We start from the raw sequence: 19,932 nt of genomic DNA, 5'->3' as shown, positions 1-19,932 counted from the left end.
AAGTTTACTTGAAATTTGCATTTATTTTATGTTAAAATATTAACACAGTATTCGTGTCATCATTTAACATATCCGTATTATGTTAAATTAACACAAAAATTTCTGTGGACCGTTTGGGACATGTGATATTTGTTTAATTTAACACAAATTTTTCAACTGTGTACATAACTAACGTAACATATAGATATCATATGTAAATCAAGTTATATGCAATTAATAATACATAATATATTTTATTAATTTCTCTTATTTACAATTTCATTTGTATTTAAATAAAATAAAAAAATATCGCACTAATAGAGAGAAAGAGAAGAATAAGTAGGAAAAAAAGTTTATATAAACACTATTATTATCAAATATTTATAATATTATATATTTTAAGCAAGATATTGATCGGATATATATTTTGTTACAATAATAACGGAGAGAAAATCTATAATAATTATAAAATATTTAAAATTATTATACTAATAAAAAATAATACATTACAATAAAATACAATATAATCAAATTAATAATATACAATATAAAATACAAATAATATACAAATAATATATTTTTTACAAATATATTGATTAGACGAGCCAATCTCCAATAACCTTGATCTTGATATACATTTCCAAATCATTATTCTGAGTAACAGCTGAAAAATTTTAACCATTGCACATTGTTTATTGAAAAATTTTATATAAAATATATAAGAAATATATAAATATATACATACATATTGTATATATTATATATATGTGTGTGCGCGTGTGCGTGTGCGCGCGCGTGTGTGTGGTATACATTTTATATAAAATATAATTTTTATGTAAAAATAATATTTAATTTAATTCTATAATATAATATAATTGTTTTTATATAATTTTCAAATAAATACATTTTTACATAAAGGTTCAAATATAAATTGTCAATGGAAAAATTAATAGTGGATCCAGTTTACATGAGTATTAAATGCATACTACACGCGTATATTTAGATAAACACATACATCTTTATTTAGGACGTTCAAAAATTTTTTTAATTAAAACATAAATTTGTTCGAAAAAAGGTTTTACATAGATTTGCAACTTTCCTCTTAAAACGAGGTTTATCGTTGTATGTACATACATACACTGCCTAGTTTCAATGTGTTAGTATGATTCTATATCTATATTCATATATTTCCATTGATTTGCAATTTTCTGCAATGTTAATGCAGTTTTGTTTTGTTAACATATAAACCTCTGAAGTACCCGGCAATGTGAATAAAAACCTTACTACACTTGAAATGTTGCAAATTCAGACGAACACTATAAATAAAGATATGTTTGTTGTTTCTAAGTATGTGTACATATGTGTATAGTATATACATGGCAAGAAACCTTTTAAATGTTACTTTAAAGATATAATCTTAATAACATATATATATATTAAAACATATGTTATAACATATGATAAAATTATTGAGACTGACTCTTCTAATCGATATATTTATTGAAAATTTTCATTATTATATTATTTATTATTATTCTATTGTTTTTCGCATTATTATTCTACAAATAGTACAAATATTGGTTTACTTATATTATCTATGAAATATTTAAGCTTTCAAATATTGAAAAATGATTGTTGTCAAGTATATATTGTGTAAGAGATTCACACGAATCGCCTTTTCGATATATTATAATTGATTGCTTCATTCTCATTGTATATATTCCAACACTTTCATTATTTTTCATTTTTATTATAATTAATTTATATATAATATTATTTATAAAATAATCGAGCTTTTTAAATATTGAGAAATAATTATTTCAATGTATATAAGTTACGTTCAAAGAGATTTAGGAAATATTTTTTTCAATGCCATTAAAGATGTAAGATCTTTGCAGAAATACTGCTAAAAATTGTTGGAGACTTTTAATGGTTCTCTATAAGAAAAATGTTATTCACTATTTATAATTTATCGTAAATTTTATTATAATAATAGCAACTTACCATAACTGTCGTACAGCAAATCATAAAATTCAGATGGCAGACCGTTAAACTGTTCAGTATATACTTGCATGGCTCTATATATGCACTGCGGTGCCCAATACATCATTAGATTATCAATCATTTCCGTGTTAAGGTTTATCTGTTTTTTTAGTAAACTCATTGGATCTGTACGAAAAATTTCCTCGATAAAGTACGCTGCCAAAGCATCTGGTAAATCGTTTAAACCAATCGCTAAAACAAACAATACACAAATGAAAAATGCAAGATTTTTTATCTCTCGCCTTATATCCTGATATATTAATCTCCTATACTTAATTCATGATAAAATCTATAAATATTTTGTAGAATTATAAAATATGAACACATTACATACCAGATGTGTTTACTTCTGAAGCTTGCATTAAATTATTTGCGAATTCTTTTATATATTTTGCAATTGGCATTGCTTCTTCATCAATATCCGAAGCAAATTCGTCCCAAAGTGTGTGTTTATCCTTGTTTAAATCGTCATTCACTCTACAATTTAAATAATGTAATTTTTATATAATTTTTTATCTTTAGAGTTGGAACCTTCATAAACTTACTAAAAGAAAAAACTTACTGTTGGGGAAATAGTATCGACATAATATGGCCGGTATTAGCACCGCAAGTGCCATCTTTAACGTGAAATTTATCATGACCAAGCCTTAACATAAGATTTTTTAAAACCACACTTGTATCAATACATGTAAAACCAGATACTGTTGGTGCGCTGGAGAAACCAAATCCAGGCAAAGAGGGTATTATTATTTCACGCTCTTTTATTAATTTGTTAAATGATATATCCTTATAAAATTCCATTACTGACTTCGGCCAACCGTGTAAAAGTAGCAATGGCATACGATTTTTCTTCATATTACGTTCCTCCACATATCGCTTTACATGAACAAAGTGAATGTCTAATCCTAAATTAAATAAAGAATATACAATCATTTATTTAACCTAATGACTATATGTTAAGATAGATTTTTTTTTTTTAATTTTTTCTTTTCTTTATGAAATATCTCTTTTGAATACGGTATTACGTTTTCTATTTTTCATGAGATTTTTCAAATATTCATCATCACATGTTTTTTTAATATTCTATTTTACTTTCTAAAACGAGAGACTTTCAAATTATTAATAATATTTTATATTATTATGTTTGACCTATTAGAAGTCTCGTAGTTATATTGATGACTGTTACCGAACAGTGTTTATGATTTGAAAGACCGAAGTGTTTGTGACTTTGAAGAATGTTAAACAATGTACTTTTTTGCTATATGTTATTTTCACAGCTAATAAGATAAAATAATATTACAATATATTACTGGCTACTGCAATAATTTTTTGCGCTGTAATACTTTAGGTTTTTACAATATAACAAAAAGTCAACAATAAAGAAACAATACAAAAAAGTGACTTTGATAAGAATTGAAATAATAAAACAACAGTAATTAAACAAAATGGAACAAGTTGTTGACAAAAAAATTTGAATCTATTATTTATCTAAAGTATTACTGTAAGTAAACTGATAACTGATGTTAAAATTACATTTTATTGTATTTAACATTTATCCTATAATAAAGACTATAAACGAAATAAATTTTTATTTTTAATTAACTATAAATTATAATACAGTTTAATTTTATAACTACTAACTTAATAAATTGAATTTCAAATTAATAAGCTATAAAAATACATATTAAAATTATTTATACAATTTTTAAATTATTATTTACTGTATTTTTTAAAATGATTATATATTTTACCATGGATATTAGTCATAAAATGTGGAAAGCTATTTATGTATTTCTCGCGTTCTTGAAAATCATAATCATATGCCCATTTATGCAAAAGTTTGGACAAAACATACATGTTGATGTCACCTTCAATATATTTGTCCGATCTCTTTAAAATTTCACTATTTCTTAATTTATACTTTAGATCTTTCACTAACTGAAAATAATTTATTTATATTAAAATATGATTATATGAAAATGATTGATTAATAACTGCTTAATTAATATGTGCTTTTATTTAATATAAATTTTTAATTGAATCAAATTATTTAATTTTTAATTTAATTTTGAATTACCTCTTCGGAAAAAGTGATATTGTATGGTCTAATGTCATCGGTGGCAGAGTCTTTAGTACCGGGTCCCCACCACTTTTTCGTATTTACGAGATTAATTATTTGAGATGAAAAATATCTCATTATAGGGTTGAACGTTGAAGAGCGATTTAAGAGATAGCCCATATTGCCGCAAACTTTTTATCGTTTTGATTTTAATGAATTTTTAACGTAACGTTTAATATGGCCTTAGTGAAATGCTTGTCTGACACTTGTCTCGCACACACTACAACTTCTTACCGCAATGATTTCGGAGCAAATAGAATTCGGGACGCGCTCACGGGCGAAGCGCTAAATAATAATAAATAATAATAAAGGTCGCCTAATACCGATCGAATCTTTTATTGTCGAGAAAAAAATTTGGAGCTGTGTATGGAGAAATAGGATAACCGTAGGTTTCCATTAAAACAATAACAAATACATATATGTATTTCTCTTAGGAAACATTTCTTAGGTCACATTTCGTGAAAACTCATAAATAATTAATATTTATGAGTTTCCACCATATTTATATCATATATGTTATCCATCATATTTATATCATATATGTTATAATGCGAAATAATAAGAATTCTCTAATATATGTATGTATTTTATTTGTTATCACAGGTAGCATTACTGATAAGCTGCGAGATTGTCGAGTGTCGAACGGATCGTTGCTTCTTGTCATTATAGTTTTCGCATCGTTTTTTCTCATTGTGCAATGTACGCGAAATGCGCGTGCCGTGTAAAGTATCGCGTGTCGGGAGTACCGTGTAAAGTGTCGGGCGATCGTAATTATTCGTGTTTTCGCGAGTGCTACGAAGGAGCAATGACGGTCGACCAAGAGAGGAGGCGAAGGCCCGGGGAGGCATCGGATGACAGCGGGGCAACTATGAGGTATGCAAAATAAACATAATTTATAATACATACTCAATTTACTAATTTGTTACTGATAAAATTACTTAATTTATCTCCGTGGAATTTATTTTGCATTATACAATACTATTTTTATGCATATAAAATATTTTAGAAATTTTATTTTAAAATTCTTGCTTTAAATATTTATAATAAAATATTTATAATAACTTAGATTTTTATAGATAAAAATTTTTAATTTTCGCGATAATGATCCACATTTTACATTGTTGTATAATAATGAATGTAAAATATCTTTGATTTTATATTTTGAAGTACTTAGAATATTTAATAATAAATATAATAATTTTTAATAACTTATAATAATATAAATATTTGTATATGTGTAAAATACAATTTCTACATTGTTTTATATTTAAGAGATATGTAGATATAATTATTTATGTAATGGATAACTAGATTTTTTATTATTAAATATTTTAATTAAAATATTTATTATAATAGTAAATATTTTAATAGTAAAAGTAAAATATTTTAATCTAAATATTTTTTATAAACATTTCTATCTTTCTTTAAAAAATATTTCTTTGCAAATTGTATAGTTTTTTGAAGTCTTTTAATATCTTAACGAATAAAAAAGTTAACTATGCGTATAATATAATCATTTTTAGAAATATTAAAATTAATATTTTAATTTTCAATTTAATTTTAATATTTCAAAAAGTGATTTAAAATATTATAAATGAATTAAATATTTTGATAATCGTTTTATATAATATTTATATGTTTGTATTTTACAGATCAACATTGTCTACAACTCCGTTGTTCATCAAATTGGGGGGTGAGTGTTGAATTATTTTAAAAAATTTTAAGACAATGTATTTGTGGAAAACCTTTTTTCTCTGATAATTAATTATCATATAATTTGCAATAATAGATGCATCGGTAAAATTCTTTTTATTCCTATTTTTATTCTTACAAATTGTTTGATATCTAAGTTTACAATTTTTTTATTTTTATATTTATTATACATTAAAAGAGTTGAAGTCTCAAATTAATCAGAATATTATATATAAATATATACCTATATCACAAATTCATTATCTTGAAATGAATAAACTAAGAAATTATTGTATATATGTGTTTAATTTTTGAATATATATCATAATAGAGATTTTTTTTCAACTTGCATATGTTATAAACATAAATAAAAAATAAGAAATGTTTAATAGTTATTTTATAACACAATTAATTCAATTAATTTAATAAAACGCGCGTTAATGATTAAATTATATCTATTTTTATAATGCGCTAATTTTATCTTTTCTCCAAATTTATCTAAGCAAGTTTATCGACAACTTGACTTTAATAAAGTATATTAAAAATAAAGTTTAGTTTTTAATTAAAACGAAGTAAAGTAATATTTAATAAATATTTTGTCGCGACAAACAAAAAGAATATAATAGATTATTTTAAAGATTTAATCAATGATGTTCATAAATATTAAAATACATACTTGATATTTCTTTGGAGAGATTTCTCCTTTCGAGAGGAAGAGAAAAAGAGTGTATTTTTTATCATTACTTTTTACATAGGCCTTTTTACATATTTCTGGCTGCATTTCTGCAGGTTTGCTCATATTATTAAATTTTTAATTTTTGCAACGAGAATGTTGCAAATAATACGCTATATCAGCTTATATTACGGTTAATATTTATGACTGTTGCATACCAAGAGTCAGGGTTCAGGAAAATTGCCATCACCTCTGCTAATTGTAAGGTACTCTAATAATAATAATAAATATATGGCAATTTATGGCGGGGAGTGCGGTGGTTTTATGAAAATATGGTAGATTAAAACTTTTTTCATATTTGGGAGCAACAATTTTAATTTACAGATTTACAGATTTTGTTTTACGCACAAAAATACACTATATTGTAAAGTTTCGGCAAAATCGAAGAGAACGGAGCTCTCCTTCAGTATTACTCGAAATTTTTCCGAAATTATAATATAATACAATGATTAAATAATTTTGCATTAAAAATATGATTGTTCAAGAAAAGGCCTCAAATAACAGAAAAAAAAGAAAGGTACAATTCAAGATTGTTCAAAATATGCTTTAGTATAAACATATATGCCTTCATTGTGGAAAAGCGTTTGCAGCATTCAATTAATAGACTTTTAGCTGAGGAAGACTTGTGAGCAAGAATTATAATTCATTCCACTGCTTAATAATCCCATAAATTTATTACAATTTGTTCCTTTATATATACTATTTTATATACGCACATACATGTGTACATAATATATAACAAAAGTGTAATAATCATAAAAGAAATAGTTATAAGTAAGATTTATAATCGCGTCAAAGCGGATAATCATCACTTGCATATAAGCATCATTTTTATCTTACTCATACGACGAGATCTATTCTCTGTTAATTGCATTTTATTGAATAATGATATTCCGATATTCGTGGAAAATTGCCTCGATAAATCTACCGAATGTCATAATATATTTAATAGCCGCGAAAGTATCTATTGATGTTAATGCATCCGTTTGCGCGATATTTTATTCATCTGCACAAATAGACGAACGCTTCTCAAAGCTTTTCGAAACATTATTTCGCGAATTTTCCATGTTTTGCGAACGGATGCCCGGGCTTCCCCGCGTTCGTCGAACCGGATTAATACGCGTATTTTAAATCGGCGCCGATACATATTAATGGAAACGGGTCGGGATGAGTGCATTTCAACATTTTCCCGCCATAAGCTCCTCTCTGATCGGGATAGGATCAAAACGTGCGACACGCTCGCTCTCTCTCTTTCTCTCTTCGTGCGCGAACTCTTTTTTTTTTTACCAGACGTTCAGGCGAAATCGTAATCTGTCCCCGTCACGCTGTTTGGCGCCGTCCGAAGCACGCGTCTCTATATTTATTCAACGACCAATTAGTAACCGACACGATAAATTCTGACTTAATTTACGAGAACGCGCGCGATCGTAATTTCCCGGAGTTGACTTTTTAAATTGCTCCGTAAGAGAAAGGAGGACACAAAGAATCCGTGCAAGAAGCTTTCGCGAGATCCTTTTCACTGAAACAATCGTTGATCTTGAAAATTGATTATCAATGAAAGAAATAAAAAACAATTTGAAATATAACATTTTAATACTTTTATATACAGGGTGTTCCATGTAGGTGTACGATATAAATCCGTAGTTTTTGTCGAGAAATAATAATCTTTTTTTTAGCAAAAGTTCAAAAATGCTTATTATTTTCCAGATATCTCTCATATTTTAATATATGAATTAAAATGCAGTGTATTTATTGCTTCTTTGTGTAAAAATTCTGGTAATTCTTATTACAATTAATCTAAATTAAGTCTAATATTTACATTTTTATAACTTGAAGAAAAATTTGAAGTTGACATAAAATAAATTTTCTCATAAAGTGTGTTTTTGCTAAATATGCATAATAACGGACCCAGCCCCAATCACCTTGACCTTGATATATGTTGTCAAGGTCATAGGCCTGAGTAACCTCCAACAAATTTTCCCCCTACTGGCGGGGAGGGTGCGGGAGGGGGGCCAAAGGCCCCCCTTGCACCCCCCCCCCCCCCGTGTGTGTGTGTGTGTGTGTGCACATACGTTTCTGATATTTTATATTTTCTTTGCAACTTTTTTTGTTAATAACTTTTTATTAAACAACAAGCGACGGCTAAAATTTGTTGGAGGTTACTCAGGCCTATGACCTTGACAACATGTGTCAAGGTCAAGGTGATTGGGGCTGGGTCCGTTATTATGCATATTTACCGTGTTTTTTTCTTCGATAAACAATATATATAATATAAACAAAATAGACAATGTCTAATATTATAAGTAAAGTAAATACACTGTATGAGCATATTAAAAAAAATAAGATATCTCGAAAACGATGCATTTCCGGAAATATTGCAGAAAGAAAAAAGAAAGATGCTTATTTTTTTGACAAAGTATAACGGTTTATACTTCATCTACATAAGACTACGGCTATAAATTTTGTAATAATATGTGTAGGGCGCTCTGTTATACATATTAGATGCATACATTGTAGGCACTATTATGTCTTGTTGCATTTCACGTATATATTATGATGCGGCTAACGTAAAATTAAAAAAATATCACGATATACATATTCGCGCTCTCTTCCTGTGTGCCCTCCGTATGTATAAGGGGTTAAAAACTATAACAACGTGAGTGTGTCGTGTACACCACAAGCTCTTTCTCTCTCGTTAGCTGTACAATCACGCGCTTGTAACATCGGCGGTTCTTATTAACGGTGCCTCATAATTAAGAAAACGACCTTACTAATCACCCTTGATGTATAGAAATACATGTATAAAACCGAAGGAGGGAGAGGAGGGGGGTAAGAGCAAGAGTGCTAGAAGGGCGGGTATGCGTGCAGCACGCAGGGCCCCAGGTAACGCGTATGTGTATCCGTGGACCGGAAGCGAGGCGGTACCTTTGTAATTAAACCCCCTTTATCGGCGATATTCTAATGAAATGACGAGTAATGATCGAGCGGGGCCCGCATTGAAGCGGTAACAGTCGCACACGAACATCCTTCTTTCCACTTGGACACACAAACATCGCTGTTTTTTTCTTCCTCGTAATTTCAACACAATTTAGAAGTCTCGAGAAACTACATTTTTTATCATATTCAGGAATTTTGCAATACATCCGTTTTATCTATTATAAAGACTGTACGAAGTAGAAAATTCTGAAATCGGGAGAACATTGACTATACATATATGTATACACTAGCGGATCCTGGGGGGGGGGTAACCCCCCCCCTTGGAAATTAAAAGAAACAGTTTTGCTGAATTTGCTTAAAAAATATAAGTAAAGAAAAACAAACATTAAAGAGCTATCGACGTCGTTGATCCTGGAATAAATAAATCTAATCATGAAACCAAAAATATTAAATAAAATAATTTTGCAAAACCCCCCCCATTATCGACGTCAGGATCCGCTAGTGTATGTATATCATATATAATTATAATGTATGCATATAGTAATTATTGTATATAAAATATTCCTGCATGTTTGTTTTTTTTTTTAATATTTTCTGTCCGTTTAAATAGGAAAAATAACAAGAAGAATAATTAAAAAGTAATTTGAAAAATAATTATTACACTGTTTTTATAAAAAATAAAATTTACGATTAGATTAGACAATATTATATATATACATATATAAAATATTGTCTAATTTAAAAATTTTACTTTTTATCAAAAACAATGCAAAAATTATTTTTCTAATTTATTTTTTAATTATTCTTATTATTTTTCTTATAAACGCGGATAAAAATACAAGACAAAGAGAACATACATAAGGAGATATTCTACATATATAATTTATATTTATATACATAAATATTGTCTAATCTAATCGCAAATTTTGCTTTTTATAAAGAACAATGTAAAAATTATTTTTCTAATTATTTCTCAATGATTCTTTTTGTTATTTTTCCTATATAAATGGAAAAATATAAAAAAGAGAACATATAGGGGAGAGATATTTTAGATAACTTCAGGAAGACATATTTTATATACCTATATATTTAAATATAATTGAATATGAGATTTTTTTTCGAGGGACTCATACGTGTCCCGAGGAGTTAAAACGTTTTTTAACGACAAAAGAGAAATTGCCAATTCCAAGAAAATTGCAGAAGCTTGGAGCTTCTGGAAGAACATGCGTAACCCTTAGAACGAATCACGTGTCTCGGTGCGCGAGACCAAGGTAGGACACGATTCCGCAGACTCAGTAGGATTGATGCACGAGAGATTGGACGTAGGAGAGGCGGGATTATTTCCCGCCGACACAAAATGCGAGGTCGAGGTGACCGCGCGGCCAGAAACGACAGGACACAAAGGATCGCGTCGACGCCCCGCCGTTAGGTGCATATCTCCGCTATCCCGAGATATCATCTACCCGTGTTCTACCCGCGCGTTATGCTTATATACATACGCTTGTGCATATGTAAGGGCATGCGTGCGCTTTATACACGTCCAGGGCGAGCGCGAACTGCAACTGGAACCCCCGAATGCGCGCGTGTGATCTATCGCTCGAGATTCCGAGGAGGAGAGAGCCGCGACAATTCCTCAGCTTCTCCCTTCAGCTCGTTTGCGTTTTATATACGCGGGAAATAACAGGAGCTCGAGGCCTCGTTTGCGCGCAATTTGTACGCCTCGAGGATGACGGAATTCCTTTTAAAGCGGATTCCAGACACGCGAAAGTGATATTTACATCTGATGTTCATGCGACCCCATGAACGACGATGATTGACGCGAGATATGTTGTAATATTCTCGCGTGCGCGCAGGGCGAGAATGAAAGGAGAGTTTTTTGGCTCTTTCTCTCGTCGAAATTATACCCTAGCTGTTTCAATTCCCGGGGTTACGACTATATTTTGCTTCGCGAAGAGGAGAGAGAAAGAAGGACGCGGAGACACCAAGATCGTTCGCGTTCACGCATATATATATATATATATCCGAAAGAAGAAGCCTGTTGAGCTACTTAACGGCAAAGAAGTTTGTGTTGTGTAACTCGCGGCATGAAGAGATGTAAGCATGAGAGGGAGACAACAATACGGATGTAGACTCTGTATTTCTTACATGAGTCACTTTGTTTTCTCACAAGTGTAAACGAGGCTTTTTTTTCTTTTCCGAAACGTCGAGAGGTCCTCTTCAAGAACTCCCTCCGTTTAAATGCCGACGTCGACCTGTTTCTCTCGTCGTGATTGCTCATCTTTTTTTACTTTAACCCTTCTGTCAATGAACGAGCGTATCAAAGCAAAACTTTAAATATTAAAAATTGTGTCGGAACTTTTCTCCGTCCGAAACAAAATACGAAAGGTCTTAGTATTCGGAAACTTTCTGAAATATAACGGGAAATGAAGAATGTTTAATGCCTAGCAGCTGCTATAAAAAAATTCTCATAGTGCAATAAAAACACGTGGTTGGTATCCATATATTAATAAAAAGGTGAAAAATTATATTGACAGAAAGGTTAAACATATGCATTCGATTATCGAAAATATATAATTTAATGAACATAATAATAAACAATTCTAGAGATTGATGAATAAAGTTTGCCATTAAATGCACAATGAGAGCAAATTTCACATTTTAGGTCAACGATCTTAAAAGGATGATGCCCCTTAAAAATCACCTTTTTGAGGAAAAAAAAATTGAGTAAAAAAATTGATTAAGATATCATTGAAAAAAGGTTTTCAAAAATAGATCAGTATTTATAAATAAACTGTTACGTCTAGTTTTTGAGATATCGTGGCTCAAAGTTCCAATTAAGTCGTCTGATTTGTAAATAGTAAAACATATTTCTTTGAATAAACTGAAACATTGTAGTCATTATTTGTCTGCAATATATGCACAAGTAACAATTTTGTACTGTTCTTATTATTTTTATTATAGAAGGTACAAGAAGCGTACAATTCTTCAATCATTATTACGCAAATTATTATGATGCAACAATCAACAATAGCGACAATATAAATCCTGTCGAAAAATTTTATTTCATCAATGAATAAAAGTGGCATAAGAATGCCAATTTCTTTATTGCCATCTATAATTAATTTCAACGCATTTTAGTCATGAAATAATCAACTTTTATTATTTTATTGATCCAAAACAGTTCATGATATAACATGATAAAAGTATATATATTTGTAATCAATAAAAAAATATCTTTAAGGCTCCTGGGTGCTCACCGCGGCCATATTGGATTGTGACGTCAGAGACGAGAAAGCACACGCTGAGAATTCTTAGATGCCATTTTTTAATGAAAAGATATTTCGATTAAACAGCAGATGGCTTTAGCACACTCTTAAAAAACCCCGAAAAACTATCCTTTTCTCTTTATAATCAATCAACATCTGTAAAATGATCGAGATATCAGACCTTGACATGCGGAATGACTGCGCATGTGCAAAGACCAGACGGACTGGGCTTCATAATATTAGATTTTACAGCTGTCGATTGATTATAAAGGGAAAAGGATAGTTTTCGGGGTTTTTTAAGAGTGTGCTAAAGCCATCTGAAGTGCTGTTTCATCGAAATATTTTTTTATTTCGAAATGGCATCTAAGAAATTTTAGCGTGTGTTTTCTCGCCTCTGACGTCACGATTTCGACATGGTCGGCAAGGAGCCAGGAGCCTTAAGATCTGATATTTCTTTCATATTTTTCAATTTCGAAAAGGAGATTTTCTGAGCGTCACTCTTTGCAAAAACAAATTGCATTCAGATCTCGTCGCTTCTCGTTCACAGACAGTGAGTAAACGTCGGCGAGCAAACGTTGAATTCACACTGGACCCATGAACGGCGGAGACTTATAGCGACGCTCTATCGCTTCTCTCCGGCAGTATAAAAGCGACGATAGGTCGCGAGGGCAATATATACGTCCGGCAGCGACATACATGTATATATATATATATATATATATACATATATATACATATATATTCGTCCGTAATTGGAGCGCGGCGCATTCCGGCGGAATCCGGGCTGTGAGCGGTATAAAACGTACCGTATAAAGACCGTACTTTGGTCGGTTTTTGCGGCGCGGTTTTCAGCCGGTGGTCTCGTTAGACAGACGATGGGAGGTCCGCCGGAAGAGATCCGCCGCTACGATTGCATTACGCGTTCGCATTTATTTCACGTACGCACAAGGTCTCTAGTTCCTCCATCGAGAAATATAGTGTATGGTAGCTTCGAAAAAAAGAACGAGCATTGACATTGATGACTATTGGATCTTTATTCGCATGAATGAATAGTCGATTCTGTCTTTCGAAATCTAGCATAATTTGCAATCTCGTACAGATTCAGGTTTGAAAAGGACTAGCCAGGCACGGGTATTATAGGTACAATTAATTTTTTATTTTTAATTATTAAATTTTATTATTTGTAATTCCTCTATACTTATTTTTCTTTATATTGTAAAATAAATATAGAGGAATTCAAAATTAATTTTGTCAATTATTAAATTATTATTAAATTTTTCTATATACTTATTTCCCTCTATACTACAAAATAAGTAGAGGAATTAAGGCTTTGATATATAAATATAAATTAAAGGGCCAGTAAGAGATATCAGGTACGACAAAATTATTTTTAAATTTCTCTAGTTTTACTAATTTTCCTCTATAAAATAAATATAGAAAAATTAAGACTTTGATATGTAAATACAAATTCAGGCATATAGAAAGGATCAATAAGGATCAATAAGTCAGGCACAGATATTAGATACAACAAAATTATTTTTAAATTTCTCTATATTTATTTTCCTCTATACTTTACTTCTATAATTTTATCGCACCTAATATCTCCGTGTCTGGCTCTTATTAGTCCTTATCTGAATTTTTTATTTATATATCAGAGTCTTTTTCGATCTATTATTGCAATCTTGCATTTGGACAATGCAAGACGAACGAAAGGAAATTATTATGTTGGATGAGAGGAATGTGAAGGACCCGCGCAGATGGGGAATATATCAGGAACGTAAAGAACTTCGTCGGCTTCTGGTTCCTAATGAATCGAGAGGGGAGGATAAAGGAGGAGAAAGATAAAAAGGCGAAGCCTCGCTAAAGGAAGCGGCCGCAGAAGCTAGCTATCGGAGCGCACAATCTAGTCTACCACCGACTACCGTTTACCAGCCAGGCATTAGAAGTTGTCACAGGTGCTCGCCCGTATATACCACGCACGCACGCACGCACGCACGCACGTATGCACGTATGCACGCACGCAGGCACGCGAAGAAAACGGGCAAAGAAACTCTCAAAGGGAGGGCTCCGCGATGTGTATGTTTGGCTTTCCCACAGTTTTGTGCACGATTCCTTCTTGCTACCCCGCGGCCTCGCGCCAGCGTTTGCCGACGGACAGACGGAAGCCGTCGCGAACTTCAAAGATTCGCGATCGGAGAGAGCGAGGGAGAAGAGCGAGAGAGACGAGGGGACTCTCTCTCTCTCTTTCTCAAGTAGTGTACGCATCGCATATTGTCACGATTCCTGCCTAGCCGGGGTCGACATGTCCTCGTCGGCAGCGCGTGCACACAAAGTCGAGGACTCGACCAACACTCCAACGGCAGCGAGTTTATCGTACGAGGACCGACGGACGGTCGGAACAAAGTGCGGCGGCGGTGCCTCATCGCCGATTGCGAGGCTAATGGCAATCTTGTTTTACGCTCGGCGGCTGCTTACGCTGTCAACGCGCGACAAAAATCGTTTGCACGTGAGCGAGATAACTTATTATATCTGCGCCAAGAGAAACGCGCGCGTGTGTATCTGTTAAAGCGGTATCTGTCAAAGTTTATCAACAGCATTGATGATGCGTTTATTAATCTTCTGTCACGCGAAATTGCAGAACAATTGGTCAATTTTTTTTTCCATACAAAAGAGAATCGTATATCTCGTTACTTTACATCTTGCACGACTCAAATAATTATTTTTTAAAAATATTAATTAATTTTCATGTGCGTGAAGATACGCTTTATGGCTAATTTGTCTCTCTTTTCCTCTTTTTTTCTCTCTCTCTCTCTCTCTCTCTCTCTCTGACGACATTAATTGACTGATGGTTTTCTATGTATAAAAAAGAATTATATATCTCGTAATAATTTCTTTTACATTTTGCACAATTTAAATGATTTTTTAAAAATAATCTTCATGTTCTGGTGAAGATACGCTTTATCGCTAAAATTAATTTCTCTCGCTCTCTCTCTCCCCCTCTTTTTCTTTCTTTCTCTGACGACATTAATTGACTGACGTGTTTCTATGCAAAAGAGAATTATATATCTTGTAATAATTTCTTTACTTTATATTTTGCACGACTCAAATGATTATTCTTTAAAAATAATCTTCATGTTCTGGTGAAGATACGCTTTATCGCTAAAATTAATTTCTCTCTCTCTCTCTCTCTCTCTCTCTCTCCCCCTCTTTTTCTTTCTTTCTCTGACGACATTAATTGACTGACGTGTTTCTATGCAAAAGAGAATTATATATCTCGTAATAATTTCTTTACTTTATATTTTGCACGACTCAAATGATTATTCTTTAAAAATAATCTTCATGTTTGCAAAGATATTTATGGCTAAAATTTCTTTCTTTCTCTGATGACATTAATTGACTGACGTTTTTTTTATGCAAAAGAGAATTATATATCTCGTAATAATTTTCTTTCCTTTACTTTACATTTTGCACAACTCGATCGATTTTATTTTTAAAAATAATCTTCATGTTCGCGAAGATACGCTTTATCGTTAGAATTAATTTCTTTCTCTCGCTCTCTCTTTCTCTCTCTGTCGACATTAATTGACTGACGTTTATTGAAAGCAAATTTCTCGACGATGGCATACATTTTAGATAGCGTTTTGTTCCGCTGTAATTTCGCGATAACCGATAATTGCGGTGCACAGCGGGATCGTTCAAGATTCAATCGTCATAAGTTAAGTATCCACGTCCAATATATGTACATATATATACGCGAGCGATTATTCCAAACCCGGATTGATAAATTACAAACGTTTATACGTACTCGATCAATCATCGGACAAGTCGAAACGTTTGCATGGAATTGCATCGCGCGATGATAACGACTGACAAGTGTGTTGAATATTAGTGACATTTTAAGCGTACGTCAGTCAGGCGTCAGAGCTGAACGGGGGTGGGAAGAGGAGGGAAGGGTGAAGGGAATTAAAATACGAGCGAAAAGAGTGTGCGACGGTAAAAAAAAAAATATATAAAACGAAAAATAAAGCGGTAGCCGAACAATCGTCGGGGGCTAAATGGGAGGGATCCGAAGTACTATCAACGAATCGTGTCCCTGTCAGTAACGGACGCATTAACGCATTCATATCGCATTCCGACCCTTCGTTCGTTCGATTATATTTTCTGTACGCGTATCGATGTACTCGTTTCTCTCCTTCATCCTCTTTCATCGGTGAAGGTGTTTTGATACATTTTGGTGAGACAGAGTTGTGTAAAGGCGTATATGTAAAATAATTCGCGATCGAAGCGAGCAGCAACTGTATATCCTTATATTTATCAGCAATCATTATAACTGTATTCTTATGTTTATCGGCAATTATTATAATTATCTCCTTATACGTATCAGCAATTATATTCATATATTTATCAACAATCAGTAAATTTATTTGCAGCAACCATTCCTTATATTTATCAGCAATCATATTTATTTCCAGCAACTATATTTTTTATATTTATCAGCAATTATTATAATTGCTTATATCTTTTTATTTATAATGATTGCTGATAAATATAAGAATATGGTTGCTGCAAATAAATATATTCTTATATTTATCAGTAATCATGATAAATAAAAAGATATAAGCAATTATAATAATTGCTGATAAATATAAAGAATATAGTTGCTGGAAATAAATATGATTGCTGATAAATATAAGGAATGGTTGCTGCAAATAAATATATTCTTATATTTATCAGCAATCATTATATATTTGCAGCAACCATATCCATATACACAATTTAAGCAATTATTATATTTATTTGTTAAAGCGCCTCTTTTCTCTCTTCAAGTATGACACTATTTTTATTGTATGCATATCATGCACAAATTGAAACATGTCAAAGAGATCTTCAGAAACAACGAGAGAATATCTCTATCAAAGAGGAATACTTTCGCCTTTCGATCCAATATCTCCCCCCCCCCTTCCCTCCTTCTCCTCCGTCTTGTCTGGTATCTCATTGAATTCCCGCGGTCGGCTTGGCTCGTGTGAGACTATAGGCAAAGGGCGCGTGGGGTTAAGCGGTACACACGGGTCCGGGATATAAGTGAAATCGCAATAATTACCGGCGGCACGGATCACAAATCCCGCAATACGGTAGTTTGGTAGGCGGGGGATGGTCTGCCAACAGGCGCATACAGGTATTATACGCAAGCTCTTTGTCCGGGGGGGAATTCCGGAGGAGAAGAGAGAGAGAGAGAGAGAGAGAGAGAGAGAGAGAGAGAGAGAGAGAGAGAGAGAGAGAGAGAGAGAGAGAGAGAGAGAGAGAGTGATCCGGTGGGGGGAAAGGGGTACGCGGTTTATATTGGCGCCACCTCCTGTGCACGGTTAAGCGAGCGACTAGGGCAGACTTACGCCTTACACCTCTCTCTCTCTCTTTCTCTCTTGTTCCTTCTCTCGCTCCGCATCCCACCCGCTGCTGTCGTTCACTCTCTCTCTCTCTTGTTCTCCATTCTCGTTCACCATCCCTCGATCCCTCTCGCGCCTCTATTCTCCTCTCCCCCCTCTCTCTATCAACGACCCTCTCTCGTCTCTCTCTCGCCGCGCGCGCTCTGATGCTGCACAACTCCCGCTCGCTGGGCTAACCCAACCTAACCCGCGGGCGAACTTCATTCCACGCCGACTGACCACCACCGACGGCCGTCGTCGTGTCCTCGACGCCGCCGCCGTCGTCGTCACCGTCATTGTCGTCCGTCATAGAACGCGGTCACGCGACACACGTCAACCTGGTCGTCGCGTCGGCGAGTCATCGGTGCAAGTGTCTTTCTCGTATCGTCCTCCTGTGTTTTCTTCTTCCTGGTCCTCCTGGTGGTGCATCGAGCCGATATATTATTACGACTGGGATATACGCGAATTTCTGGATTTTCCGAAAGTGTGAACTGTGCTTGTAGAGACTCTCGTGTATACTTAGATTGTATCTCGCGTGCGTCGGGGAAATTAAGAGGAGCCGAAGAGGTGTCGAAGAGAAGAGAGAGACAGCGAGCTCTCGACTTATTCAGGTTTCCCTCGGAGGGGAGGTACTCCACGTCTTCCAAGAAGAAGGGAAGAAGGAAGAAGGACCCATCATGGACATGTCCGAGGACTGTTGGGACCACGTGGGACTCCTCCAGGAGGTCTCCCCCGCGGAATCCCAACCTCCACCGTCCGCCCACGATTTTCTGCTACAGCAGCCGGAGGTGAGTGCTCCGTTTTTTTGTTTTTTTTTTCGGAGTGATTTTCGCGACCAAAGATTGGAGGATCGACGATTCTGGGCATCGAGGAAGAAAAGCGCGGGAAAATCACACGGGCCTTTTTCATGGTGGCGCGAACTCTTTTCCAGAGCCGCGCGTTTCAATTTTTTCTCTCTTCTTCAACAACGCGGAATTAATTTGCATAATGCGAGGAGAAACGCGCTAAATTCAGGGTGGTCGAGAGAGAGTCAGACAGAGAGAGAGAGAGAAAGGGGTGCATATAATCATGTCTCTTGCTTAAACACACACGAGCCTTCGACGTTTTCGGTACTTATATACGGAGCCGGGATCTGTCATTTTACGCGCGAACTTGTTTTTATTGGCGAAGAGCTCCGGAGGAGGAAGCATGGCCGGAGGGTGCGTGAGTTTTTTTTTTTAATGAAACGCCCGCCGCGAAAGGGAGATTCCCGGTATGGAAATCATTATCATAATGATACGGGAAAGGCGTGCTGATTTTCATTCCGTGAAAACGATCGCCCCACGTACGTTACATGTTACATGTGGAACGTATATTTAATTACTCCGCTCATGGCGATCGCGTCTTCCTCGCTTAACTCGCTTAGCATGCCAATTTATAATACGTCTCGTCGTTATCATTATCGGACGCCATTTTGATTCGCTTTGATGATGGATCGTTTAGTTTTTACGACGATTACGACGGCCACATATTATTCTACTCTGCCCGTTTAACGATTTAATGACGCAAGCGTATCCCACGAACTTGTACTTTCTTTGCGTTTTATATATATATAATATATATTAGTCAGAAAAATATACAAGAAACGATATAATTTGAAAAAATTAATAAAAAAATAATACTCTCTTGAGAGATGAAATTAATAGTTAATAAATGAAAGGGTTCGTTGAAGTAATCGCATCTCTTTGTCGCATCAGATGA

At 33.5% G+C, this 19,932-nt stretch overlaps 2 protein-coding genes across 3 annotated transcripts in view; one reads left to right on the top strand and one right to left on the bottom strand.

The window, feature by feature from the left end:
- Nucleotides 1–1,855: 1,855 nt before the first annotated feature.
- On the bottom strand, nt 1,856–18,502 carry LOC145932901 (juvenile hormone epoxide hydrolase-like). Its single transcript, XM_083032128.1, has 7 exons — nt 18,413–18,502; nt 4,100–4,171; nt 3,774–3,960; nt 2,585–2,927; nt 2,357–2,499; nt 1,984–2,214; nt 1,856–1,914 (listed from the first exon to the last, which is right to left on the bottom strand). The coding sequence occupies exons 1-7, from the start codon at nt 18,500–18,502 to the stop codon at nt 1,886–1,888; spliced, it is 1,095 nt and encodes a 364-aa protein (XP_082888254.1). The 3' UTR covers nt 1,856–1,885.
- The window catches only part of LOC145948954 (homeobox protein caupolican), an 84,452-nt gene continuing 69,489 nt past the window's right edge, over nt 4,970–19,932 (top strand). The window contains exons 1-2 of one of the 2 annotated variants that reach the window (XM_083058578.1): nt 4,970–5,014; nt 5,794–5,834. Coding sequence is in view for 1 of the 2 variants with exons in the window: in XM_083058576.1 (XP_082914702.1) it covers nt 18,870–18,980 (111 nt within the window). In the remaining variant the exon portion in view is untranslated. Of the gene's footprint in view, nt 5,015–5,793; nt 5,835–18,430; nt 18,981–19,932 lie in introns of those variants that run through there. The other variant, XM_083058576.1, reaches the window with a different exon arrangement.

This window comes from Prenolepis imparis, unplaced genomic scaffold (genome assembly GCF_030444845.1).
Source record: "Prenolepis imparis isolate NDT839.2.m4 unplaced genomic scaffold, iyPreImpa1.0 SCAF_2, whole genome shotgun sequence".
NCBI classification, from domain to species: domain Eukaryota; kingdom Metazoa; phylum Arthropoda; class Insecta; order Hymenoptera; family Formicidae; genus Prenolepis; species Prenolepis imparis.
This window is presented reverse-complemented; position numbering and strand designations above follow the sequence as displayed.

Bases quoted from the DNA above. Each gene is read 5' to 3' on its own strand.
- LOC145932901 (XM_083032128.1), bottom strand. From the start codon at position 18,502: ATGACGGACGACAATGACGGTGACGACGACGGCGGCGGCGTCGAGGAC. The intron at 4,172-18,412 runs GTTCGCCCGCGG...AATACGAAAAAG, and splicing joins GTCAGTCGGCGTGGAATGAA to TGGTGGGGACCCGGTACTAA. The intron at 2,215-2,356 runs GTATGTAATGTG...TGTTTGTTTTAG, and splicing joins TTCAGAAGTAAACACATCTG to CGATTGGTTTAAACGATTTA.